General features: G+C 47.2%; 1 protein-coding gene across 5 annotated transcripts in view; it reads left to right on the forward strand.

Annotated features, from left to right (window-relative positions):
- The window catches only part of trol (terribly reduced optic lobes), a 195700-nt gene that overhangs the window by 49816 nt on the left and 118613 nt on the right, over positions 1-27271 (forward strand). For all 5 annotated transcript variants that reach the window (XM_076522133.1, XM_076522130.1, XM_076522131.1 and 2 more), the window contains exons 2-9: positions 14985-15159; positions 15279-15427; positions 15485-15644; positions 16704-16872; positions 17008-17171; positions 17472-17621; positions 17930-18196; positions 18384-18500. In XM_076522133.1, coding sequence (XP_076378248.1) covers positions 14985-15159; positions 15279-15427; positions 15485-15644; positions 16704-16872; positions 17008-17171; positions 17472-17621; positions 17930-18196; positions 18384-18500 — 1351 coding nt within the window. The remainder of the gene's footprint in view (positions 1-14984; positions 15160-15278; positions 15428-15484; positions 15645-16703; positions 16873-17007; positions 17172-17471; positions 17622-17929; positions 18197-18383; positions 18501-27271) is intronic.

Below are 27271 nucleotides of genomic sequence, written 5' to 3' on the forward strand. Positions count from 1 at the left end.
TTAATTACATTTCATAAATCGTAAAACATAGGTCCCACTAAAAACCGCAGAGAATTAATAAAATTTCTTAAATCGTAAAACCTAGGTCCCAGTAAAAACCGCAGGGAATTAATAAAATTTCTTAAATCGTAAAAGACATAGGTCCCAGAAAACCCCAAAGAGGATTAATTAACTTTCTTGAACAGTGAAACATAAGTCCCAGAAAAACCCAACGAAGGATTAATTAACTTTTTTGAACAGTGAAGCATAAGTCCCAGAAAAACCCAAAGAGGATTAATTAACTTTCTTGAACAGTGAAACATAAGACTCAGAAAAACCCAACGAAGGATTAATTAATAGTTTTTAGTAGTGTGTAAAAAAAACATAGGTCCCAGAATAATCAAAAAAGAATTCATTCAATCTCTTGAACCGTAAAACAAAGGACCCAAAAAGGAACCAAAGGGAATTAACAAATTTTCTAGAATCGTGAAATAGCAAAGGTCCCAGAAGAAACCGAGAAGAATCGTTTCGAATCGTGCAATCTTTAGGGCTCATAAGAAAGAAAGGGGAATTTTCTTGCGGCCGATTCGCGGCCGGATTAAATGAATCGGAACGCGAGCTCGCAATAAACGGCGAGCGATACGGTAATACGTCTGGTTGCAGCGTGGAACAACAACGAGCCTCCGGAGGGAGCGTTTTATAGCTCGTGTCTGAGAAGCAGAGAATCGGAGAACCGGGCGCCGGCGGTGCGCATATAATTTACTAACTGCCGTCGATGATAGCTGGCGAACCTCCCGCGCAAACGAACCTAATATCCCAAGGTTATCGGGTTTCCAATTAAGCGGCAATTATCCGAATATTTTCTGCGCAACACTTGGCTGCTCGGCGCGCCGCCGCGAGCCGGGGGGCCGATCGTCATTAGCGAGGCTCATCACCGATTGATTACGGGGAAAATGCGCGCCCGTAAATCCGCCGTGTCAAGAAATCTGTTCCGAAATTAATGGAACACGAGATATCCAACGGCGGCGGTTCGATGGAAACGGTAATTCGAAAAGTATCACGTTCGACGAAGACGGCCGTGAAAATTACGACCGTGGCTCGTGTACACCGTGGCTGGTGCACCGTAATTAGAGGCGCCGTCCGAAGTATCCTCCTGATCAATTCGATTTATTCGTTTTTTTTTTTTTAAAGGCGAACGAAACGGTCGGGGAATTTCGCCGTTCCTGACCGCAGACACGCGTACAGCCAAGAACGAGAGCAATCGAGCGTCTGTCTACCGGCACGGTTCGTTACGCTCGATTCTATTGTTTCCAGCGCGTGCAGTCGGCTCGCCTAATCGAGGCACAGGTAAATAAAGCTGTGTCGCGCCGCCGCATGTCGGGACAGCTGGGAAACCGGTGGCGCGTGAGCACGGTGGATTATGGATCATTTCGTTCAGCTACTGTGACCATTCTGTGTATACTCGGATCTAGATCCGATAGATGAAATCTGATTATTTGGATTGATCGGTCCATTAGTTTGCGTGATGTTTTTTTTCAATTCGAATACGAAACTCAATGGCTTTTTGTTTTCTACTGTCGTAGGTCCCAACATAGGTCCCAGAAGAAACCAAAAAGAATTAATTGCATTTCTTAAATCGTAGAGCATAGGTCAAGTATTTATTGAGTCAATATTTAGCTACAAATTGAGTCAATATTCAGGTATGTATAGAGTCAATATACGAGTATTATATCGAGTCAATTATTCAAGTATATATAGAGTTAATATTCGAGTATTATATTCAGTCAATATTCAGTTATATATCGAGTCAATATTCAAGTATTATATCGAGTCAATATTCAAGTATATATCGAGTCAATATTCAAGTATATATTGAGTCAATATTCAGCTACATATCGAGTCAATATTCTGGTATATATAAAGTCAATATTCAGTTATATGTATATCGAGTCAATATTCAAGTATTATATCGAGTCAATATTAAGTATATATCGAGCCAATATTCAAGTATATATCGAGCCAATATTCAAGTATATATCGAGCCAATATTCAAGTATATATCGAGTCAATATTTAGCTATATATCGAGTCAATATTCAGGTATATATCGAGTCAATATTCGGAGATATATCGAGTCAATATTCTGGTATACATTGAGTCAATATTCAGGTATACGTTGAGTCAATATTCAGGTATAAATCGAGTTAAAAAACAAATCATTCTTACTGTATTGCGATATGCTAGTTAAGTACGTGTGATTTGTACGAATTTCAAACGGAATATATATAAATATATAAAAACGAGACACAAGGCTTGAACAATCATATCTCTTCTTCCTAAATTGTCTATTTTTGTGCGTAAGCTGAGCGCGAATTAGGGAGAATTTACCGTATATCGGAGGATATTGAATGGGTAACCGAGGACCAGGATCCAACGACGGATTCCCGAGGAATAATCAGGCGGCGTCCAATTAAAATCGGATATAACGAAGACGGCGGCTTTTAATATTTTCTGGAACGGTGGCGTTCGTGGTGCGGCGGGTTATTCTTTCTTTTAATGCGTGAAGTAATTTACAGTCGGCGGGTCCGCCTTGTAAATTGGTCTAGGGACGAGCGGGAGCGTTCGCTTAGTCACGGAAGCTTCACAATTGACGTTAATTGTGATGCGTCGCGACGCGGCGCAGCCTCCGACGTCGCAAAAGGGGAGCGATCGTTCTCTTTTTTATTTCTCGAGGTCTGCCGAGCACCCCGACACACTTTCGCGAGCGTCTTTTCAGACGAGTGAGTCATCGGCGGATTCTGGTTCTGCCTCGATCCCGATCCACCATCGGCCGGATCTATCGATCGATGATATCAGACTGCTGAACTTTGGAGCCCGTCGCATCGTTTTCGAGCCGAGAGAAAAAATGTTTATCCGAGGGAAACAAGCGCGATAGGCGGAATTTTTGTACGGCGACGTCGCGACCGCACAGTAATCGATTCATCGAAATGCGACGCGATCGATATACATACAGTGCATCCGATACTTTGGTCCGCCGCCCGGCGCGTATGTATTTCTGGCGGATGACTCACCGCGTTTCTCCGCCACGTGCTTTCTCCGTCATTGAGTCACGAATCGAAAGACAAGTCGCCGCGGCCACAGGGTGGCCTTCAAACACGCATGAGAAACGCCAAATTACACCATTCTCTAATCAATGAAATTCGCTCCGAGCAAGCGGTGCTGGCCTACCAAATTGACTCCTCTTTGAAAAGCTTCGACAACGGAGACATATTTTATTCTCTTGTGAAATCGGCTTGTATTTGGGAATTTTTAGCAATGAAACGGGTGAGTCGATATCTGCGCGACCTTTACCATGCTCGAACAACATTTTCGGGAACACGTACAAGAATATTCACCTCGCAAAACTCATCTGTCGAGAAGATGTGACGATATCTTTTAGGACATTCTATTTCTGCAATGCAAACGGCGATGTTCGCTTTTTTGCGAAGTTTGCTTGTGTGTAGGAATTTTTAGCAATGAAACGGCTAAATCGATTTCCGAGCGATTTTTATTATGCCCGAAGAACATTTCGAGGAACACGTACAAAAATATTCATCACGCAAAAGTCATTTTTCGAGAAGATATGACGGCATCTTTGAGGACATTCTATTTCTGCAATGCAAACGACAACGTTCGTTTCCTTGCGAAATCGACGCGTCTTTAGGAATATTTAGCATCGAAACGGCTGAACGTACGTCCGTGAAAATTTTACCACATCTGGTTGACATTTTGGCGAATGCGTAGAAAAATATTCCAGCTCGAAAAGTTCGCTTTCGGAGAAGATAGAATTTTGTTTACGGAGGCCCTCGAGCGGATGCCAATTCCAAGTAGCTTCGGCCAGCCTCGATCGGACGCGATCGAATTTAATCCAGGCAGAACTGCATCTCGCAAAATCCTTCTTAAAATTACAAAAGCCGTTAATCCCATTTGGTGCAGCGCTAATCGAACGGAAGACGCGAGGCCGCCCGGTTTTGCAATCGCCAGGAATAGAGGACCAATCGATCCCTGTAACCCAAATTTCGGGGGACTACGTTTAACGCGCGAAGGGCACGCGCGCATCGAATCAGAAGGTTTCTCGGGTGTTTCGCGGCACGGCGACGAAGTGAGACGTCAGGGTGGTGAGGATTTGTCGGTCGGATGTCAGACAATGGACTATTAGGGCAGTTTCGCGGTAAGCCGGCTCGGCTCGTGTGTGCAGCCTCTTTGTGTCGGAAGCCAGCGGGAAAGACAGAAGGCGGCGCTCGCTGAAGGGAAGAAGAAGAGGATCGTCAAGAGTGCTCGGCCCACACCCACGCCCTCCCCCCTGGCCCCTCGTTTCCTCTACTCGTCCCCGGTGCTCGGTGCTCCGCGTTCCTCCTCCATGCCTATTCGCTGCTCCTCCGACTGCTAGTCTCGGCCGCTTTGTGCGACGAGGGTCCGTCGAAATTCCTCTTTGTGCCTCACCTTGTCCTGGATAATTTTTTTCCGCGCGTCTGGAACCGGTCGGCCGATCGATGAGGATCATCCGACGAGCCCATTGTCCCAGGAAGTTCGTCAGGTTCGATCACCCGCGCAGAAATCCGCCGCCGCGCAATGCGACAAGTTGCTCAACGAAAATTACAGCGTAGGAAAACTTTGGATAAACATTGGCCGACTTCGAGCGTCGATGATTCTGCGAACGATTGTCGTAGGATGACCGTCTTTTTTTTAAATCGGAGCTTGAAATCTCCACTTCATGATATCGTTTCTCGATTTTAAGTTTGACTATGGTTGTCACATTGAAATATGCCATGTTTGACGTAACCTCCGCAAGTATTATGTGTCTAGAAAATATTAGGAAGCATTGCGTTCAGTTTCGTGACGTGATCTGCCGCAATGATAATTTTCCTGTGAACAAATTCTCAAAGTGCAGCTCCGAGACGTGGTAGAACGGGAATATTCCTTAAGCCCCGTTCCCACTCGCGCGAGGTGCAGTTTGAAACGCCGGCGAAGCCTATTCTCCTCGAAGAAAGAGTGCTGTTGAACGCATGGCTAGCCGGCGCAGGCAACAATGCGGTCCGCTTCAAAGTGTCCCGACACGGAGGCGGCCACGCCAGTGGGCAAAACACTCGAAAAGGCGTTGAAAAGGCCACCGCCGCTCGATCGTCGTCAGTTTGTTCTCGCGTCGCCCAAATCCCTCGGTTAACTCACCCTTCGCCGCGCCACCCTCGTTCTCAACGAACGGCCTCTCCCCGCGGGGCTGGTTTAGCCGTGAAACCCGACGCGATGAGTGGCCGGGACAAGAGAAATTACGAAACTCTCTTACCCACTTAAGAAACCGAATCCCCCGGCGACTTCCGGCTTCCTTCGCCGCGGAATCCCGTCGAAACGCGGTCGCGCGACGATTCGCCGGCGGTTCCGCGACAGAAGCTACACCTCGCGGGCTGCGAAAACTCGCCGCCGCTTTCGCAAACACAGTCGAAAGGGTCCCGGAGAAACAGGCTTAGGATCCTGGACAAGGAGCGTCCATCAGACCGGGGCGTGTCGAAAAGGATTTTGATCATCGTCGAAGGATCTCTCGATGCAGTCGTTGCGGCCGGCACCTTGAATCGGGATCTATTCTCGATCGGGACGGAAGCGGGCTGTTTGCTTTCGCCAAACACGCGCGCCCTCGTTTCCGCCTAACCGGCCCTTCTGTTCCGTATCACTGCTGAAGCCCTGCGTTCATTGCGCGCTCGAATTTACGGCGCCGTCTGCTCCCGGGCCGCAGATTTTCGTGGCGGCTCGGAAGCCCGAAACGACTCGTTGGAACGGTGATATCTCGCGTCGGTTTACGCAATCTAAGACGGCACGAAAATGGATGGAAACTTTTTGAGAATTTTCTGGTCACTGAGATTTCAGTTTAAACGCTCAGAGCGAAGCGTATTTTGGACCATACAGTGAAGTTCTACAGGATGTCCCGGAAATGTCTCGAAATCTGGAAATAGGAGGTTCCCGAGGTCATTTGAAGCAACTTTTTCCTTGGTGAAAATACAATCCGTGGCTTCGTTTACGAGTTATTAACGGAAAACACTGACCAATGAGAGGCGAGGTCCAGTTGGCGCGATACGGCCGAGCCAGTGAGCGGAGCCGGACTTCGTCCGCTCGTTGGCTCGGCCGCCTAGCGCCGCCTACCACCGCCTAGCGCCGCCTAGAGCCCGCCTCTCATTGGTCACGGTTTTTCTTGAATAACTCGTAAATTAAACCTCGGATTGCATTTTTTCAAAGGAAAAAATTACTTCAAATGACTCGAGGAATCACCTATTTATGGGACATCCTGTAAATAAAAACATACAAGAAACAAAAATTCTATCGTCCATTTAAGTAAATTATTTCGAATCAGTGCTAATCAACGTAGCCGCGAAAGAAAATGGGCGTCCGCCAAGAGATGGTGACGTAGTTGACGAAGACTGGGTTAAATTTATTTACCTCTCCCATATTAACAAACGTCGCAATTTAAAAAAACGTATGAAAATTACCGAGCATAGTCTGAACATGTGCGAACAATATCCGCGAAGTTTCGTGGAAGCGAGTTCCCCAGTTTGTCCAGGACAAAAAAAAGATGCGCGAAGTACGTGGCTACGTCCTCGAAACAAGTTGAAGAAAGGAAATAGTTTAATTGCACGAACAACGATTAATCTAGACGGCCGAGGGTTAAGGATGCAGCGTTTAACGGATCATCTTAATTAGCGGAAGCGTCGAGTGTCGCGTTTCACGGGGGAAAACAAAAAAAAAAGGAACAAGTTTAGGCGAGTTCCGTTCGGCGGGCACACGCAGCCGGAAGCCGGCACGAGGTTTTCCGGCCGCGTTAATTTAACGCGGTCCAGACGGGACGTATTTGCTCGGTCACGTGACGAAGTCTGCATTCGATTGGCCGGCAACGTAGACACAACAATTACGTAACGGTGGTCTCGCGATCGGTAAACAGATGGTGTTGGACGACCATGGACAGACGCCGATAACGATCTTCGAAATCGCGTGAACCATTCTTGGATCGTCTAAATCGTAGCGCAGTTGATGAACGGTGATTAATGACAGACGAAGTCGATGGTTAAAACTGATAAGTGCGAATCGAGTGTTATTTTGGTTTCATCTACTTCTCGCGAGCTAAATGGAGAACCTAAGAAACGACAGTGAAAAGAACAATGTGTTTGACATCTTTATCGTATTATAAAGGTCGTTCTCACTGCTATTGTTGCGATTCTGATTCACCATTCCACGGTATAATTTTTCCATTATTTTTTTTTAGTAACTTTTCTTTTGTGTTCTTTTTTCTTTTCTTATTATATATTATATTTATTATATTATATTATATTATATTATGTTATGTTATATTATATTATATTATATTATATTATATTATATTATATTATATTATATTATATTATATTATATTATATTATATTATATTATATTATATTATATTATATTATATTATATTATATTATATTATATTATATTATATTATATTATATTATATTATATTATATTATATTATATTATTTATATTTTCCTATACCGTACACTTTTACTATGTCAACTGTATACTTAAATATGTATATACATACTATATAACAATAATATAAAGTCAAAAATATACTATGGAATTTGAAGAAATGTAGGTGACTTGACTTTTTGAAATAGAACATTTTTTCTGAAATTTTTTTACACCACAATTTGTGGTCGACCACAGAGATGTTCTGAACAAAAGTTAATCGGTTTTTGGTCAGCTACAGATTGGAATATCAAAAATTTCAGAAAAAATGTTTTATTCCAAAAAATTCAGGATCATCTTCATTCCTTTAAATTGCAGGGTATATTTTATATTTTATAATATTATTGCTCGTGTCAACGCGAATAAAACGACCATGCCATACCACGACTTTCGGACACCCCGTACATACACGATTTTTTTATCGTACTCGAACGATGACTGTATAAAATCTTTCTCTTTCTTCCTTCTTCCGTAACAAAGGGTTTTTTACCCGCACCAAATCGATATGAATATTGAGATTTGAAGTCAGACACCGAAAGACAGCCTTCAAAATCGAACAAGTCGACCGACTGTATCGGTTCGACACAGCGAAACGGAGATGATCGGAGAGAATCGCGCTGGAATAAACGGCGAATGCGGTGATCGCGGCTTAGGCCTCGGGCATAAATCGCGACGATAATGCCTCGGGCGCGGAAAAAAAGAAGCGAACGGGTGGATCGCAGAAAAGAGGGCGTGTGCGAGCGGCGGGAGGGGAGGGGGCGAGCCGCCGAGACAAAACTTTGCTATTCCGGGCAAGTTTTACACGGGATTTCCCAGCTAAGTCCAGTCTATGATCCTTTCACGGGAACTACGTGCTCATACTTCGGCAAAACACCGGCCGCAGCGGCTCGGCGCGGCACGGTCCGAAATCCTTAAAATGCATGGGAAGGACGTGTCGGGGCTGGCTAAGTGGGCCAGAAGGAAATTCGTCCTCGAGGAACTTTTGCGAGGCATGGCGAAGAACCGGCACGCAGCCGGGAGAAGCGGATCGCCTCGCCGTTCGACGGCGGAGACGTTCGACCGGCGCGTCTCGCGTCGCGTTATGCAACCAACACGTGCGTGCACCGGCTTAACGATGCACCGGCCGATGCACAGACACACGGACCCATTTTTCAGGACCAGTTCGCCGGCGATGAGTCATCGGGCTGCACTCATTTTTGCGCGGGTCGTTCACCCGTTCCTTCCACCGCGCCTTTTCACACTACGCCGGCGGTTCTGCAAACGCCGGCCGTGCCGCGCACCTTCGAGAACCGTATGCGTAACAAAGACGATTTAACTTTCGGTTATCGTCGCCTTATCTTCGTACCAACGGATAGCTGGGATTTTTCTGGTTGAAACGAGTCCAAACACGACGCAAATCGGATTCGTTTCGCTTATTCGAATTAATAAACGATCCACCGGGTGACTCGCGCGACACGCATTCCTCGAATAACTTTTGACCGATGCTTTTTACGAAAAATTGTTCGATCGGTCACGAAGTTCTCGCGCGTAAACAGGTATCCATGATCGAATGACGTAAAGTTATCCGAGGTGTGCGTGTTTCGTGACTCACACTGTATAACAATAAGCTTTTCGGTGAACGTACTCCGATTTCCGTCGTGTTTGGACTCGTTTTGATCGGAAGAATCTCAGCTATTCATTGGCGCTAGAGTCGTAAAAGCGAGACGAAGATTCCTGAAAATAAAACGTTTCTTCCTCGAGGCAGGAAGACGTGGAAGGACCGGCACTTCATTCTCATTTTGTCTGTTCGGTGAACGGTACTTGGGCAGAGGGGGAGGGGGGTTTTGAGGAAAGTACCAGTCCATCAGGACGAAGTCGGAGCACCGGCACCTCAGGATCACGGTCGATCGAGTCCTCAAAGGTCAAGATCCAGCACGTCTGTTCCGGAGCTCTCCTCGTGCCACGAAATCCCCCAATTTGAGGGACTTCTCGGGAGCTTCGGGCTAACGAAAATATACTGTCTCGGCCGGGGAGGAGGTCGTGGCAGGAGTAAGATGGCGCCGGGAGCCCCTGGCCGGGGCTCGTCCTTTGTCTTAAGCCCGGCTATATTAATGCGAGGAACATGCCGGCAAGTAGGCTCGGTCTCGTCGCTCGACGAGGAAGCTGGCTAGCGCGGCGACTAGGCGCGGAAAAGAGGTCCCGCACCGCCTCGAATACTAAGCAGCGGCTGCGCCCCGCCGAATCTTCCTCGGCGAGGGGTCCCAGCCTTTGCATTTTAACTGCCAGGTTTTCGGGTTAGAGGCGACGCCAATTCCGGACAGGATCAGACCTCGGACAACTATGCTGCGTCTCCGACTTAGACCAAGGACAAGCATCGACGATTCTTTCCGAAAACACTGACCAGTCAATCTCTGCGAAGCTACGCATGTTTGCTTCGCCAGCAGTGTGCTCAGGAATTTGCACAGCTTCGTATCACGTGAAACACCGCAATTGAGGAGTGTTCGTGGAAGACGACGTTAGATCCGACAAATCAATATTCAGTTATATATCGAGTCAATTTTCAGGCATATCACGAGTCAATATACTGGTATATGTCGAGTCAATATCTAAGTATATATTGAGTCAATATTGCGCTATATATCGAGTCAATATTCAAGTATATATAGAGTCAATATTCAAGTTAATATTCAGTGATATATCGAGTCAATATTCAGGTATATAGAGAGTCAATATTCAAGTACTATATCGAGTCAATATTCAAGTACTGTATCGAGTCAATATTCAAGTATTATATCGAGTCAATATTCAAATATTATATCGAGTCAATATTCAAGTATATATTGAGTCAATATTCAAGTATTATATCGAGTCAATATTCAGGTATATATCGAGTCAATATTCAGCTATATATCGAGTCAATATTCAAATATTATATCGAGTCAATATTCAAGTATATATTGAGTCAATATTCAGTTATATATCGAGTCAATATTCAGTTATATATCGAGTCAATATTCAGGTATAAATTGAACCATATCGTGATTCTTTTCCAATCTTATTTTTTAATAACAATGTGAACACCTCCCTGTAGGATTGGTCTCGAAATATTCTAAACATCTTGAAATGTGAGAATATGTTTTTGTTTTCACTAAAATTACAATTTAAATGGCCAGTGGTCGCTACTACTCTCTTTGCTTTCCGAAGAGAATTAAGAAGCTAACTGATTAACAAACTTGTTTTACACTTCTCTCAAAAATATTAACGTTCTCATTGAAATCCCGTATACTATACCATTGAGAATCCTCTCGGAAACGTGAACGCATCAACGGAGTGTCGAGCTCTGTCGAATCCGCGGCTGCCACTTCGCCGGACAGTTGAAATTCTCTTTGGACAGCCCGGACGGAAACCGTTCGTTTTTTTCCCGTGCGATCGGCGACGTGCAGTTTCCCAGTTGACGTCTGACTGGCGGAATCCGCGCGGTCGCGGGGGTGGGTAGGCAGCGTTTCTGTCGGGAAGTTGAACCCGCCGTGATTTCCGCAATTTCATCGTTTCCCGGCCACGGTATTTCGCCCGCTAGCCCAACGGGATATGAAAGAGTTCATATAAGATGATCCCCGGCTGTCGTTGTCTCCCGGCTTGGGAATCAACACGTGGACCGCTGATGGATACCTCGGCGCTCCCCCCTTCCCCATAGGCGGAGGAAGATCTCGCGAAGAGTTTCGGGGATTTCGGTGCAAGGAGCTTTCCTCTGACCACCATTTACAGAGTTGTCCGACGAATCGATTACATTACTGCTACGATCGTGCCATTAGATCCTGTTAATTTATTGGTATCCTGTTAATTTATGTATTCCTGTTAATCTATTGGTTATGGTTGTTCTTGTTCTTGTTATTATTAGACTGCGGATTTTATGCATTCGCGACAAAAATGAATAGGTCGAATATAAAATTTTAAGGTCATCGGAAGAATTTCAGGATACTGTTACATTATTTTCAACTTCCTGCAACTGTTTAAAGAGAAGAGACATTTTTATTTAACTTGTGCTTTTTACAATTAACTTCAGTTTTATTTTATATAACGATTCGCGGTCCCCAGTTATTACACATTTCGTACTCGTGTACACGCTATTATTACACTTTGTGTACCGAAACACCCTCCCTGTGACACGAAAAACTCAATTACAGTAAATACTCCCTAACTGACGCTCAGATTGTGCACGAAAATGGACAATTTGGGAAGTGGAGGTACGATTATTCGAGCATTGCAGCTCGTTTTTTTATAGTTGTTGATAATTACAGGGAGAAAATTAGGGAGAAAATTAGGAATGTGGCGTCCGATGTGCCATCAAATCGTGTCACGTGCCCTGCGAATTGTCTTTAAATAGTGTTATGCGCCCTCCAAATTGCCTCCGAATCGTGGCATGTAGCCTCCGAATTGCCTTCGAATCGTGGCAAAAAAATCAGAAGTAAGAAAGTTAAGTCAATTAAGGCCTGAACTCAGGAATTAAGTCAATTAACGCCCGACTCAGAATTCTCAGATCTGCCGATTTCAATTCCGACATCCGAACATTCCTCGCAGAGATTACTGTTTCCCACAGTGAGAAAAAAGTGACGTCACGATCGAACCACTCCCGCGTTACAATTTCAGGCAATCGCATCCACAAAATTCATTCGACGTTCTTCACGGAAAAGTACAAAATCGTGGCCGCCGGACATGTCCGACGCAGGCAGCGATCGCGTTAAGCCCCGTGACCTTAGTTGCTGGCAACTAAGTATAATAGTCGCACGGGGTCTCTGGACGCGTTTCGAGCGAACTCCACTTACGTTTAACGCGTTCTTCGGCGCGTCAGGAGCCGGCAGATGTAACTCAGAACGGCGGGTATCGATTGCGGGGGCCGGTGCGTCTTCGAGTGCGGGGTCACGTGTCGCTCATAAAGAACCAATTCTCACCTAAACACGCGATATAAATTCAGGATCGGCGGCCCATTCCCGCGGCTGCCTCGTGATTCCGAAACTGGCCGGGATTCGACGTTTCCGTTGGTCAACGACGCGACGTCTCCTCCTTCCAGGATCGGTGCGGGCCGCGCGCGGGCGGCCGCGGGGGCTGGCGGAGACCGAAATTCAACGAAATAAAGTATCGTTACCGGGCCGCGGTTATGCAAGGAAGAGAGCGTCGACGGTGGTACGGTTCGGCCGCGATGCGAATAACAAACTCGATATTTCCCGCGAGCGGCTACGTGACCGAAGAGAGAAACGGAGACGGGGCGAACGGGCGAGGCGCCTGTTCGCGTTCGGCTTCGCCTCGTTACGAACGGCTGCGTCCCAGTTCGATGATGGATCGACGGGGAATCCTCCCGAGTCTTTTATTTCCACGTAAGAGCGCCGTGCTCGCGAGAAACCCGATTTTACCGGCGGACCGATACGGCGCCGGTTTTCATCGCGTATCTATCGCAATCTGGGGCCGATCGAGATCTTTTCGATACACGCGCGACCGTCTCGAGGTCCTCCGTCATCCTCTAGCCTCTGACGTCGACGATTTTTACGTTGGAAATCGTTCCGATGCGGTTAATTCTCGCAAATTGTCTACTTCGAGACGATAATGGACGACTTGCGAAGAGAAGATACGATTAATCGAGTCTCGCGGCGCGTTTTTATTGTTCTCGATAATCGACATCTATAAAAACGAGACGCCGGGCTTGATTAATCGTATGTTCCAAGTTGTCCAAGTTGAGGGAATTTGCTGTAATGTGTTGAATAAACGGAGTTCAGATAAGCGGAGTTTCATCTGCGTGGAAATCGCAACGCTTTCAACCAATTACAGTAAATTCTCTCGAATTTGGATACGAAAATGGACAATTTGGGGAGAGGAGATACGATTATTCGAGTCTCGTTGCTTGTTTTCATAGTTGTTGATAATCGGCGGTTCTAAAAGCTTCGGAAAGCAACAATAAATTCTGCCTAATTCGCGCTCAGATTGCGCAGAAAAATGGACAATTTGGGAGGAGGAGATGCGATTATTCGAATCTCGCGCCTCGTTTTTATAATTGCCGATTGTCAACGATTATAAAAACGAGATGCAAGGCTCGAATAATCTTATCTCCTCTTACCAAATTGTCCATTTTTACTGTGTAGCAATTTCTCTCCAATTGTCTCTCAGCTTGTAAACAAAAATGGACAATTTGGGATAAGGAGATACGATTATTCGAATCTTGCTGCTCGTTTTTATAGTTGTTGGCAATCGCCAGCGAAGCGATGTTGCGAAGAACAAAGAAATTCGGTCGACTGATTTTCATGTAACAGAAACTTTGATTGCCAACAATGTTCCTCAATCTGTTTCCACAAATACAGTAAATTCTCCCTAATTGACGCTCAGACAGGATTATTCTTGTTACTCTTGTTACTCTTAAAATAAAATTTTAAAGTCATCGGAAGAATTTCAGGATACTGTTACATTATTTTCAACTTCTGACAACCGTTTAAAGAGAAGAGACATTTTCAGTTAACTTGTGATTCTTACAATTAACCCATCAAAAGTACCAAAAAAATTAAATTAAATTAACTGTATAATGATATTCATGCTAACCAATTGGAATTGTTTTTGCTACAATTGTTATTGTTTTTATTTAAATATGAAAATTAAAGACCGTCGCATTTTTGGGACATTGGCGGAATGTGCACTATATATCTGAAATAATATTTCTCGATGGATATGTAAAAAAAGTCCAGAGAAGAAGTTTTAATCAAAAGTTTTTTATTTAAAAGTCTTGTGAACGCTCTGCGGAAATAAACAAGCTCGGTTAAGGTTCTTAGCTTCAACCCGAAGTTTACAATGATTAAAAAAACAAAATAGTAGAAATTCTTAATACTTTCATGGAAACCCTGATATGTTCTTACTAATTTATCGACTAACCGATATTTTATCGGTATTTCGTTTAGAAGTTGCAGTTCTTAAAAGAAAAAAATGTGAAAATGTGCCCCAAAAATGGCGCCACATTGGCGGATAATGAATTAACATAATTTTTATTTTTCATAACGATCCACGGCTCAGTTATTAAAATTCAAGATATATTCTAGATATCAAAAATTCAATCACGGCAAATGCTCCCTAATTGACGCTCATATTGTGCATGGAAATGGACAATTTGTAAAGACGAGATACGATTATTCGAGCATCGCAGCTCGTTTTTTATAGCTGTTAATAATTGGCAACTATAGAGAGAAAATTAAGGAGAATTTACTGTACACGATCGTTTCGTCACCGTGTCGGATTGCTTCGACGCTATTCTCCGACGTTGGAGGGACGAGAATATGCTCGCACGAAGAAAGAAATTATTTTCGGCGGTTTCTGATATCGATCTCTGAATCCAGGATTAGGAGACTGCAATCCGCACCGCTGCGCCGCGCCGTTTCCCCAATAATTAATCTACTCTGCTTGAGTCGCGCGATGATAACGACGGCTGCGACCGTTGCTAATCGAGTTTCATTCTCTGCCCGCAGAACGATGACCTGGTCTTCGACCAGGACGGCAAGCAGTCCCTCGGCGAGACGCCTCTGATCGAGTCACGGCATCACGACTCCTTGCTCCACAGGATAAAGAGAGGATTCTTCTCGTTCTTCGCCCCCGCAACCACCACCACAGCCGCTACCACCACCAGCACCGAAGCTGCTTCAGGTAAGAGCGCCATCTAAGGACCACTGGAGATCCGGTCCTGGATCCTGGTCCAGGGCCCTCGATAAGCCCAGGTCGGCGACCTTCGAGATTTATTAATCCGCACATTCGACCGATTGCAGAAGCGAACGACCGCGGAGGAAAGGAGGACGCCGACGACGTCCCCATCGAGGTCGTCGAGGAGAAGAAGCCGAAGGGAAACGTCGGGGCATCGGCGAACCTGGTCAGACAGACCCGGGAGAGCGCCGAGGAGAACGAGGAAGCTGAAGAGGTTGGAGGAGCGTAGGTGGCTCCAAGGGTCGGAAATAATTCTATCCTTTCTCGGCAGGGCAACGAGATCGGCAATGCTGCAGAGGCTCGGCGGGAGCCGGAGAAGTTTGGGAACACCGATGACGAAGACCTGGCTGGCTCAGGCGACATCGAAGGCAGCGCCATCAGCGGTATTGGACCGCATAACAAGTTCCCCGGGATAAACAATGCTCAGCGAAGTAAGTGGCCAGTTGAAGAGTATGTGTATCTGTTTAGTTTTACTTTTTGTGTCGAGATCTCGTTTGAAATATCACACCTTTTCCGTTGCTTCCTGTTTAGTGTATGCTATTTCTATTGTATATTTTTCCTGAATAAATAGTAGTTTTAATTAAATAGTAAATTTTCCCTAATGATACTTCCGTCCTTCTCAGTCTTTCAATCGCTCGCTATCATTCGTTCTCTCTCATTCCTTTTTTCATATTATATTCACTTTGTTGTGTCTTTGCACATCAGAGGATTGTCCTCTCAGTTTCCTTAATGAATCTTTTTACTGCACCGATTATTTTGTAGTTATTTTTTGCCAGTACGTAAAGTTATTTCTTTCTACCTCTTCTATTTTCTCTTCTTTTCTTACTTTTCATCTTCATACGTCGCAGGTTATACACAACGTGTCCCAAAATTATGCTATTTATGGGAATTGAGGGGTTCCTGAGGTCATTTGCAGTAACTTTTTCCTTTGCGCGAATGCAATCTGCAGCTCCGTTTACGAGTTATTAAAGAAAAACACTGACCAATGAGAGGCGCGCTCTATGCGGCGCTGGGTGGCGCTAGGCGGCCGAGCTAACGAGCGATCGGAGCCCAGTTCCGCTTATTGGCTCGGGCGTCTCGCGCCAGCTGATCTCGCCTCCCATTGGTCTGCGTTTTTCGTTAATAACTCGTAAACAACGCCGCGGATTGCATTTTCGCTAAGGAAAAAGATACTTCAAATCACCTCAAGAATCCATTTTCCAGAAATAACATAATTTTGGGACACCCTGTATAAATCACGTCCAAGCATTGGGCGCGCTGTCCACGCGTTATTTAACGCGATTTATGCTTTTCTCTTCCTGCTCACATCCGCATAGTGGATCATCTACAATGTCTTCCCTATATAAAAATTTATTTAAAAGATTGTTCTTCCAATTAGTAAAATATCGTTTCTCTGTCCAGTCCCGTTTTATCTTTAAGTATTGTGAACTCGATGTACGTTTTTTCCCGCCGATCCTCGAAGATCCTGTAACTCCGATCGATGGTTCCAGGGTACTACCGGATAACCTTGACAATCGGCGAGCCGTATCTGCGGGAGTACGCGGACAGAAATAGCCGGGAGTACAAGGAGCTGAGCGGGAACCTGACGCACGCGTTCGAGGAGCTGTTGAACCGACACCTGCCCGTCGATAGCCATCACGCGAACGTCGTAAAGATATCGTAAGTCTCCGATAGTCGATGAGATCCCCGTCGACGGGCAGCCGGTCTGGCGCGTCGCGTCGCGGTCAGAAATAGAGGATCGTGTGACTCAGCGGGACAGGTGTCCGTGGAATGACCGGAGTTTCTGGCCCACAGACCGACCGCGACCGACAGCTTCGCGTCACTGGTGACTCTGGACATCGGGTCGACGTTCACCGAAGAGGCGGAGGTGCGCGACATCATCGAGGAACAGCTGCAGCTGCATTCCTTGGACAACATCCAACTGCATCCCGAAGACTTCTCCTTCAGAATATTCCAAGGTAACTTCCTGCAGGGTGATGATCGATTCCCCGTCGAGGGTGTCGAAACTTCCAGCGGAACGCGTTCCGCTAAGAATACGGAAGATCGATGGCCCCCGGCGAAAATCTGGCGAAACTCCGGCGTTGCGGATTCGGCCGGCCGGAACGCTCGGTCTCTGTGATAATTAGATGTTGCACGCGGAATGCTGTACAGCTTGCGTAGGCATAGTCGGCGATAGTGAATCGCTGCACTTCGAGTACACCTTATTGTTTCATTATTTTCTGTTCTTCCGTTTATGTTTCTGCCTGTCGATGCTTCAGTCAATGAGAAAATCCCCGAGGAGGAGTGCGACCCGTCCACAGAGGTCACGTGTAGAGACGGTGCATGCGTGCCATTAGCGTCCAGGTGCGACGGGATCGCCCAGTGCGAGGACGCCTCCGACGAGCTCGATTGTCGCGCGACCACGACCAGTAAGTACCCCGGACACTACCTGAACACGACCTCTGTACAGTAAACCGTGCGATTAACACTTCTACAGCACACCATGAAACAATGGCCCGCCTGTAATTAATGTAAATAGATCGGTTCTCCGTCCGTTCGACGCTCCCTAGAAACCGGCCCCGACCCTCGACGCTCGTTATCATCCGCTCACAGACTCCACGGGACTTTATCATTCTCTTTTTCTACCGCGATTCGCATTCTCACACGCCGCGTTAGCCCCGGTCGGTGACCAGCCGACTGGGTCGACACCTTTAATCAGCAAGCCCGAAAAACACAGATCCCTACACGGTGACCGAGGAAATCGACCAGGAGGAGACCACTCTGAAGGAGTCTAAGGAGGAGGAGGAGGAGGAGGAGGAGGAGGAGAAGCTGGTTGAGGAGGAGGAGGAGGAGGCGGTTACGCCGAGATCGGCAACGAACAAGTGCCGTGCCGACGATACGGTACGCTGTGACGACGGAAGTCATGTCATTTGTTCCGTGCAGAAATGCGACGGGGTGCTGGACTGTGACGACGGTGGCGACGAAGTTGGTTGCAACCAGACAGGTATAGGCTCGCCCTGACCCGGCTCAGTGTCTCTCGTCTAGCTCTCGTAGATCGTCTGCTCTGTAAATATGTACATAGACCGCATGCCAGACCACGAACGTTCTTCCATTGTTCATGCTTCATGCTCTTCTGCGTTCGAAAACCGTGAAATCGTCGCGCCGGCTACAAACGACCGTTCGTTTTATAGGGTGCAGCGCCGGGGAGTTCGCCTGCGACGTCTCCAGGTGCATCCTCGAATCGGAACGGTGCAACTTCGTCGAGAACTGCATGGACGGAAGCGACGAACACGACTGCAACTATCCAGGTGAGTGCGATTACCTTTTCACTCGATTCCGTAGCAGTTTTTGCTAGCTTCGTACCTTCGACGAATGTTTTACCGTCGATTGGTGCGGTACGAAACTGCCACAGATAGCTGAATTACCGACTGTGCGAGTCGGTGTCCCGTCGGCAAGGACGGAAAGTCGCTAGAAAATGAAAATAGTTACTAGAAAATTGCAGAACGTTACTAGAAAGTTGCGAGAGGTTGTCGGAAACGGCGGGAAATTGATATATGTCACTCGATCGAGGCGTTGCGCTGGCATCGCTTTAAAACATAGTCGCTTAAAAACGAATATTGCACAATTGTTTGATGAACCAGGAAATTGTCATCGCCTTCGGTAGATAAATTAACAACATTCCAGACATATCTACTAATTGTACGAATCTACATTGCATCGGTGAGAACAGTAAACTGCTGGCAAAAATGGCACAAAGTCTCAAAAAGTTACAAAACATTACTAGAAAACTGAAAAAATCCCTAGCGAACGATGCTTCTCGCGCGGTAAAACAGATCAAGTTACTAGAATCTTCCTCTGTCGATATGGTTGGTGCTTCCGTCGGTACAGTAGCACTGGCTCTGTCGGTACAGTATCTTTGTCTCCGTCGGTGCAGTATTTGCAGCGACTTCCCTAGGTACATCACATCGTTAATGAAGGAACTCTGCTTTGCCAACGCGCGATATCGATTCTCTTCAGCACGATAGAGACGCCCGGACATCGCCGTCACTCCCTAACTTCCGGTCCCCGACGTTCTAATTAAAAGTCGTTCAGTCGTTGTCTCGTCGTGGGGCTGCTCGAGCAGCCTCGAAGACGGGCGGGAACGTGCCGATTTTTCCGGCAGAAAGAGGGTCAGGTGGACGCCGACCAGGATGTGCCTGGTGAATATTCAAACCTCGAGGGCCGTCTCCCTTGTCCCTCCGTGTTTCGCAGCGACTTTTTCGCCGCTCTAGACACGTCGAGTGGAGGCGAGACGACGGAAGTTCGAACACCCCACACGTTTTCCAGCAGCCTGACTGATCGAAAAGACCGGCCGGTCCTCCTCCTAGCTGGACAGAATTTTTTCGAGCGTGCCCCGTCATCCCGCGACGATCGTTCCGAAAAAGTAACGCGACTCGCGGGAAAACCGTTCCGCCGTGGCGGGCGCGCGGTTTCGACGGTGGCCGACCACCCACGCCTGGCGTCGGGAATTCAGATTTCAGCCGGCGAGGTTTTTTCCCGATCCGATCTCCGGATGTTTCCCGGAGCCCGGCCGCCACCTACGTAGCGAATTAGGAATGTAGATTACGCGTGTTTCCACGCCGGGGCCCGGAGGATACGTCCGCGATAATGGTTCCGCGAACCGCATTCCACGACAATCGGCAATCACCGCCGGGCACTCGGTATTTTTTTCGCTCATTCCGGATAGGAGAGCCGAGAGCAGGTTCTCTCTTTAACCTACTTACCGCTGACGAGCTCATTGTTCTACTAATCGGCGCGGAACCAAAGGGGAAAAATACACGTGACAAGTGGCTTCTACTAGCCGCCACGAGCCGCGAGCCTGTCGGTGCCGGTATTCTTTGATTGCCAGCGTCGCATTCCGAGAGATCGATGACGCAAATAGGCTGACCTATTCACTGGGATCTGTGATGGCTCTGCTTTAATCATCGGCCACTTCGGGGCCACGAGTCACTCGGCTGGCCTGCCTCCGCGTTGCCTCAGAATCCAAATCCTGCCGCGGAAAACCAGACTTTCAACTATCTCGGCCTGCGACAGGACAATAAGAGGGGGGAGGCTGTCTTCCGTAGTCCGATCGTAAATCGTCGGCCCCTTCATCTCGGGGCTCGTCCAGACGGTTTTCCGCCTAGCGCCGGCAACAGGAGGGCAAAGAGGGTTCGGCAGGGGGTGACAGAGGGTGGGCAGAGGGTGGCAGGGACAGGCGAACGTCCCGTATAAATATCCGCAGACACGCAGCCCGGCTGGAAAGCGCGTTTACCTGCTTCCAGTAATCGCGATGTGCATGCTTAATCAATATTCAAGTATTCAGCCGCGAGCGAGGCACAGGGGGACGATCCACGGTGCCCCTCGACTCCCCCGGCCCCTCGCCGCCCCTCAGTCGCCGAGCTCTCATCACTAGCGATGGGTATTCAATTCCCTCCGCTGCGAGTTTTCAAGCAATGAGCGTCTGGAGACGCTCGAGGACCGCGTCTTCGGGCAAACGAGGATATTGTTGGGCAGGCCGAGAAGGGTGACCTGGTTCTCCGGGGGTTGTCCGAGATCTGGAGACTGCGGGAGCCTTCCGACCGTGGCTCTTTCATTTTTAAGGACCCGGAGTGTCTGTCTGTTTAGCTACCTTTATGCTCTAGAGACTCGTAGCCTCAGAAATCCTAACACTAAATCTATGAGGACCTAGAAGAAGGAGTGAAAGCAGACCTAGCACCTGCCAAAGTCTCCAACTATAGGATAGTCCTCTGACGTGTTTGTGCTAACTCAAAACCCCTAGCACTTTTCTGGATCAAGAGGATTAAGGAAGATCTAGGACCTAATAGAAGGAAAAGAGCAGTTCTTAGATCTAGAAAAGGGATTATGGCAAGTCTAGGACCTAGAAAAGGGACTAGAGCAAATCTAGGCCCAGGAATATGTCCTAGACTAGGTCTAATAGTCTCTGGAAGCTATCAAAGGCTAGCGTCCAAACACGTTTAGTGTTTAGGAGACGCCAATCGTTGGAGCTAACCCGAAACCTCTATCATTTTTCTAGATCAAGAGGATTAGAGCAGGCCTAGGACCTAGTAGAGGGAATAGAGCAGATTTAGGCTCTAGAAAAAGAATTATATCAAGTCTGGGACCTAGAAAAAGGATTAAAACAGACCTAGAGCCAAGAATATGTTCTAAAGCATGACTAGGAGTCTTTGGAAGCTATCGGGGGCTAGCGTCCAGACGCGTTCAGTGTTTAGGAGACGCCAATCGTTGGTGCTAACCCGAGACCTCTATCATTTTTCTAGATCAAGAGGATTAGAGCAGGCCTAGTAGAAGGAATCGACCAGATCTAGAACGTAGGAAGAGAATTAAATCAAGTCTGGGACCTAGAAAAAGGATTAAAACAGACCTAGAGCCAAGAATATGTCCTAAAGCATGACTAGGAGTCTTTGGAAGCTATCGGGGGCTAGCGTCCAGACACGTTCAGTGTTTAGGAGACGCCAATCGTTGGTGCTAACCCGAGATCTCTATCATTTTTCTAGATCAAGAGGATTAGAGCAGGCCTAGTAGAAGGAATCGACCAGATCTAGAACCTAGGAAGAGAATTAAATCAAGTCTGGGACCTAGAAAAAGGATTAAAACAGACCTAGAGCCAAGAATATGTCCTAAAGCATGACTAGGAGTCTTTGGAAGCTATCGGGGGCTAGCGTGCAGACGCGTTTAGTGTTTAGGAGACGCCAATCGTTGGTGCTAACCCGAGATCTCTATCATTTTTCTAGATCAAGAGGATTAGAGCAGGCCTAGTAGAAGGAATCGACCAGATCTAGAACGTAGGAAGAGAATTAAATCAAGTCTGGGACCTAGAAAAAGGATTAAAACAGACCTAGAGCCAAGAATATGTCCTAAAGCATGACTAGGAGTCTTTGGAAGCTATCGGGAGTTAGCATTCAGACACGTTCAGTGTTTAGGAGACGCTGCCAGCTGTAGAACCTTCACTGTCCCGCATTCCTAGAGCCGGCAGGTCAAGTCGGTGGCTTTGTCTGACGTTCCAGGTGCCTTGACTCCATCGCTACTCATTACGCCCCCACAAACCCCCGGTGCTTCTTCAGGTTGGGAATGCGCATAACCACTTTCGTGTCTCTCGGCTCGGTTCCGCGATATGCCAGCTCGGACGGGGACAATTATGAGTCCTGGCGGACCGAGGGGCTCCGAGAAGGGGCCAGGGGGTAAGTTACGTTAGGATAGTCGGCGGCGGCACGCTAGGCACCGCCACGACAAACGTCAGCCCACGATGTCCCGGAACATTATTCAGGTGCGTCCTCTCCACCTGTCTACTGGGTGTACTCGAGCAAAAACCATCCCCCGTCCTGTCTGCGCCGTTGCAGAAATTAGGGATTTGTTAGGAATTAATCGCATCGCCTGAACAGTACGCTGTGCAGTCCAATGAAAAATTACTTTCCGGAATTCGGTGACTCCGGAAAATGTCTTCCGGTGCTCTCGGGGTCGACACTTGTCGACTACCCTCGTTATTTTCATGATCGTAGGAAAATTAGGGATCGTCAGAGACTAATTGCGCGGCTCGAAGAATTCTAAGCTTGACAAATTAATTTATCGAGTCTGCCGGAGGAGCTGTCTGTTGGCGATTTAGAGGTTGGTAATTGCTGGCCACCCCTTGTGCAGACCCCGGTTAAACGTCCTCCGCAGTATGGTGGCCGCTTAACCGGGATAAATATCGGAACGACGCAGAGGGGCTAAAATTCAAGCACGTAAGCCCGCGGTTCACAGGTTGCCCTTAATTTCTCCGGTGGAAGGGACAGGCAGCGATTTTTCTTTCGCGGAATCATCGGTAATTTTTTATTCCGCTTGGCACGGTCCGCCGTTCGGTTCGTCGGTGTGTTTCCGCGGCTGTTTATACAAAAGCCGTGCACCCGACGATTTTTTCCCTCCCCGCAGCGAAAACACTGTCTATTGACAAAATAAGCGTATGCAAATCTGTCGCAAGTCGCGAACCAGCCCTAGAATCCACCCGTACCGAACACCATCATCCGTTACGCGGGTCTCTGTCGCGTGATTTTTCACCTAATTGCTGGCCAACTCGCCGCTAAGTGGATCTTACGAAACGATAAGTATTTTCTCTCGACCGCCTCCTACGATCGGGGAAGAACCACCCCTGGAGTGCGGGGTGCGGGATGTTATCTCGTGGAATATCTTGCAGGTTGAGGGAGCTCGGTGAAAAATTTCGCAAAATTGAGAATCAAATTTTAATCGATTTCTCGTATTTTCCTATTGTTTGCATAATTATTACCCTGCGATCTTTCTCTTGGTTCCGGCGGAATTATATCCCACTTTCGGGACGGATTTCACAAGAACAAATTAAGCCGCCAACTTGAACAATGTTACTGTTTCTGGTGGAGACTTAATGCTAGAAACTCAATGGTAAATTCAATGTTAAACTCAATGTTAGACTCAATGTTGTAGACTTAATGTTGTAGACTCAATGTTGTAGACTTAATGTTGTAGACTCAATGTTATAGACTTAATGTTGTAGACTCAATGTTATGGACGCAATGTTGTAGACTCAATGTTATAGACTTGATATTGTAGACTCAATGTTGGACTCAATGTTAGACTCAATATCATGGACTCAATGTTAGACTCAATATCATGGACTCAATGTTAGACTCAATATCATTGACTCAATGTTAGACTCAATATCATTGACTCAGTGGTAGACTCGATATCATGGACTCAATATTAGACTCAATATCATGGACTCAATGTTAGACTCAATATATCATGGACTCAATGTTAGACTCAATATCATTGACTCAATGTTAGTCTCGATATCGTGGACTCAATGTTAGTCTCGATATCGTGGACTCAATGTTAGTCTCGATATCGTGGACTCAATGTTAGTCTCGATATCGTGGACTCAATGTTAGTCTCGATATCGTGGACTCAATGTTAGTCTCGATATCGTGGACTCAACGTTAGACTCAATATCATGGACTGAAGATATGGTGCAAGAGTAAAGTAGTCTAGGAAAAAATTCTGATGGGACTTCGTTACTCGTCAAATATTCTGTAGCTTCAGCAACGTTTGTGTTAACGCCACATCCTAAACGTTAGACTCAGTATTAGACTCAACGTTAGAAAGTTGATATTACAGGTTCAAGATCCAATCGAAAACTAAATCGCCAAATTGTTTGTTCAAACATGATGTTCTGACAAATTGTCAGAACGTCACTCAGACCATTGACCCCGAAATGAATTCGAGTCTCGCGTGACCCTTAATTTACTATTCCGCTTCTGCCTCGGACAGTGGGACGATCTTTGAATGATTTCTGTCAGGGAACGCTTTTTCACGATGACATTTTTTCACAGTGCTGTTGAGAATGTCACTCTCCTATCTTTGGTATGGTTGTTTCTCGGATTGTCAGTGCCGGTTCGGTCGACAAGGAGATATTTTTAGAGCCGGCCCGGCGAAGTAGCACGTTCCTGAATAATTCCCGATTGGTCGCGGGCGTAACTCCATGAAATTAGCCGGCCTGCTCCACCCCTAAGTTTCCACGGGGGGACGAGTAGGCTCGGGCACCTTGCGCTCGTTTCCTAAATAATTAACATTGCGGATAATGGGCCGGCGGCCCCGGTCACCCAGACATCGGATAACGTTATCAAACTGCGACCGCCGTGACGAGGGGGTTTCCTACAGGGGTAGCCGCCCCCTCGTTTCTCTTTGTACCGGGGCCTGCGTAATCGGAAAATGCATCGCTCTATATAAAGATTAAAACTTCGTAAAACATTCGCTGCGTCTCAACATTGTTGCCGCAGACAAAGGGTCCGGGGGGGGGGGCTGATCGTTTCAACCCCCGCCGGCGATTCAGGGCTAACTTTCACCCCGCACGACTTTTCCTTCGCGCCGGTGAAACCTTAACAGCTGGCATTGATCTTTGATAATTGCTACCGCGAAGCAAACGGGGCCATTCAACCCTTTAGCAACGATTCTTGATAATTATTTTTAGTATAGAGGGGGCTGGATTTTTGCCCTCGAGGGTTCGCTAATATTTTTCTCGGGAGCCGAAATTTGAAAAGATTGTCTCTAGGTTGTTATTTCGAAGATCAATGATCCCGTTGGAACTTTCTGGCTAAAGATACCACCCCAGACTTTGTGCAAATGTGCAAAGGAAGTTTCGAATCACTGTATATTACAGGAGATACTATTGCAGGAGAATTCGACCAGCTCCCAGTAGAATAGCGAGCGAACTCTTTAAATATTTCTTCGCAGCTCCTCTGGCCCGTCGAAGTCTGACAGCGCATATCCATTTCAAAACCTACCCCCGACTTCGGCCAACATGTTTCTCACCGTCTTTTCATTACCGACTGTATTATCCGAGCATCGAAACACCCTTACGTTCTCCCGAAACGACCCCTCGAATTTCTACAAGCTCCTCCTCCTTGCTGACATGAAATTCAGAGAAGATCCGCGATATTAACACATGTAAATGTGGGAGAGGTATTAATACCTTATTAAAAAATTTATCTTTTTTTATTTTGTTATAAGGGTGTTCCAAAAATGTCTCGTAATCTGGAAATGCGGGGTTCCCGAGGTCATTTGAAGCAACTTTTTCCTCAACGAAAATGCAATCCGCGGTTCCGTTTCCGAGTTATTAACGAAAAACAGTGACCAATGAGAGGCCGGGACCAGCTGGCGCGAGATGGCTGAGCCAATGAGCGAAACTGGGCTCGGACTGCTCGGACCTAGCGCCGCCTAGAGCGCGCCTCTCATTGGTCAGCGTTTTTCGTTAATAACTCGTAAACGAAGCCGCGGATTGCATTTTTGCTACGGAAAAAGTTGCTTCAAATGACCGCAGCAACCCCTATTTCTGGATTACCAGACATTTTTGGGACAACCTGTATATTTGAAAAAATCCCTTCGTGTAATTCTAAAAATCTTCATAATACACTTATTACCAAAATCTAATTATCCGTTCCTAAAATATTAAATGCGTTTTTTTAAAAATTAGATTTTTTCAAAATTCGCTCTTTTTCCCCGTTAGGGGTGCGAGCAAAGCTCGGGTCACAATCCGCAGAAAATGTGCAGAAAATGGTGTCCAACGATCGTCGGGGCGTTTCCGAAATGAAAAAGAAATCGCAGTCGCGGGAAAAACCGGCCGCGGCGCATCTGGCTTTTAACCCTCTAAACCAGGGCGGAATCCAACCCGCTTTCCATCCCCTCCAGAAATTCGAAAACTGGGAGCTCGCACTCGTCTGCCGGCATCCTCCTTCGTTCCCGGATTAAACGTGTTCCCGGCGTCGCGCAGACTCGGCCACGGGGGTGGCAAAAGGCGCGGGGGTCGCACCGAGGGGGCTGGCTCGTAATTCTGCGAGGTCGCGTTCGTATTGTCGTAAATTACAAAAAAGCTCGGCGGATTGTTCCCGCGGAATAACCGTGAGGGTTCGCCGGTGATGCATCCGGCCGCGCGCCGAGCCGCAACCATAACCGCCGCCGGGGGGTGAGAAGAGGAGGAGGAGGGGGGGTTGGTTGGTTGGTTCGGCGTCGCGTAGTTCGTTCGTTATCCCGGGAACCCCTTAAGTGTGGCAGCGGGGCAACGGTAACGCCTACCAATCTGCCGTTCGTCCCCGCAACGAGCCAACCCCCCTGCCCCCCTCGCCAACCCCCGGCAAGCCCTCGCGACACCGGCTTAATTCCGACCAGCGAGAAATGAAGCTTAAACCCGAAAATGAATTCTAAAAAGCTCCGCTGATGAAAGGGTGGCCCGCGGTTCGCGGCCACCTCGCAACCCCCCCGGCACCGGCCCCCGGCCAGCAACCCCCAACCCCTGTGTTTTCGAACAGATTGCCCGTGGTATCGTAAATCTGGCGAGTCGCGGATGGATCGTAATTGCGACACGCTTCCCGGCGATAAATCCACGAGCCGTTTCCGGTCTCTCTCCTTTTTTATCCCCATCCCCCGATGCTCGTCCCGCGATTAACAGCCCCTGCTCGACTTTCCCCCTCGGTTGTGGTCAAGGGAACTTGCAGACACCGTGGCGTCTAACCGGCGCGGTTTTCGACGGAACGCGATC

This window comes from Megalopta genalis, chromosome 5, assembly GCF_051020955.1.
Source record: "Megalopta genalis isolate 19385.01 chromosome 5, iyMegGena1_principal, whole genome shotgun sequence".
Classification (NCBI taxonomy): Eukaryota; Metazoa; Arthropoda; class Insecta; order Hymenoptera; family Halictidae; genus Megalopta; species Megalopta genalis.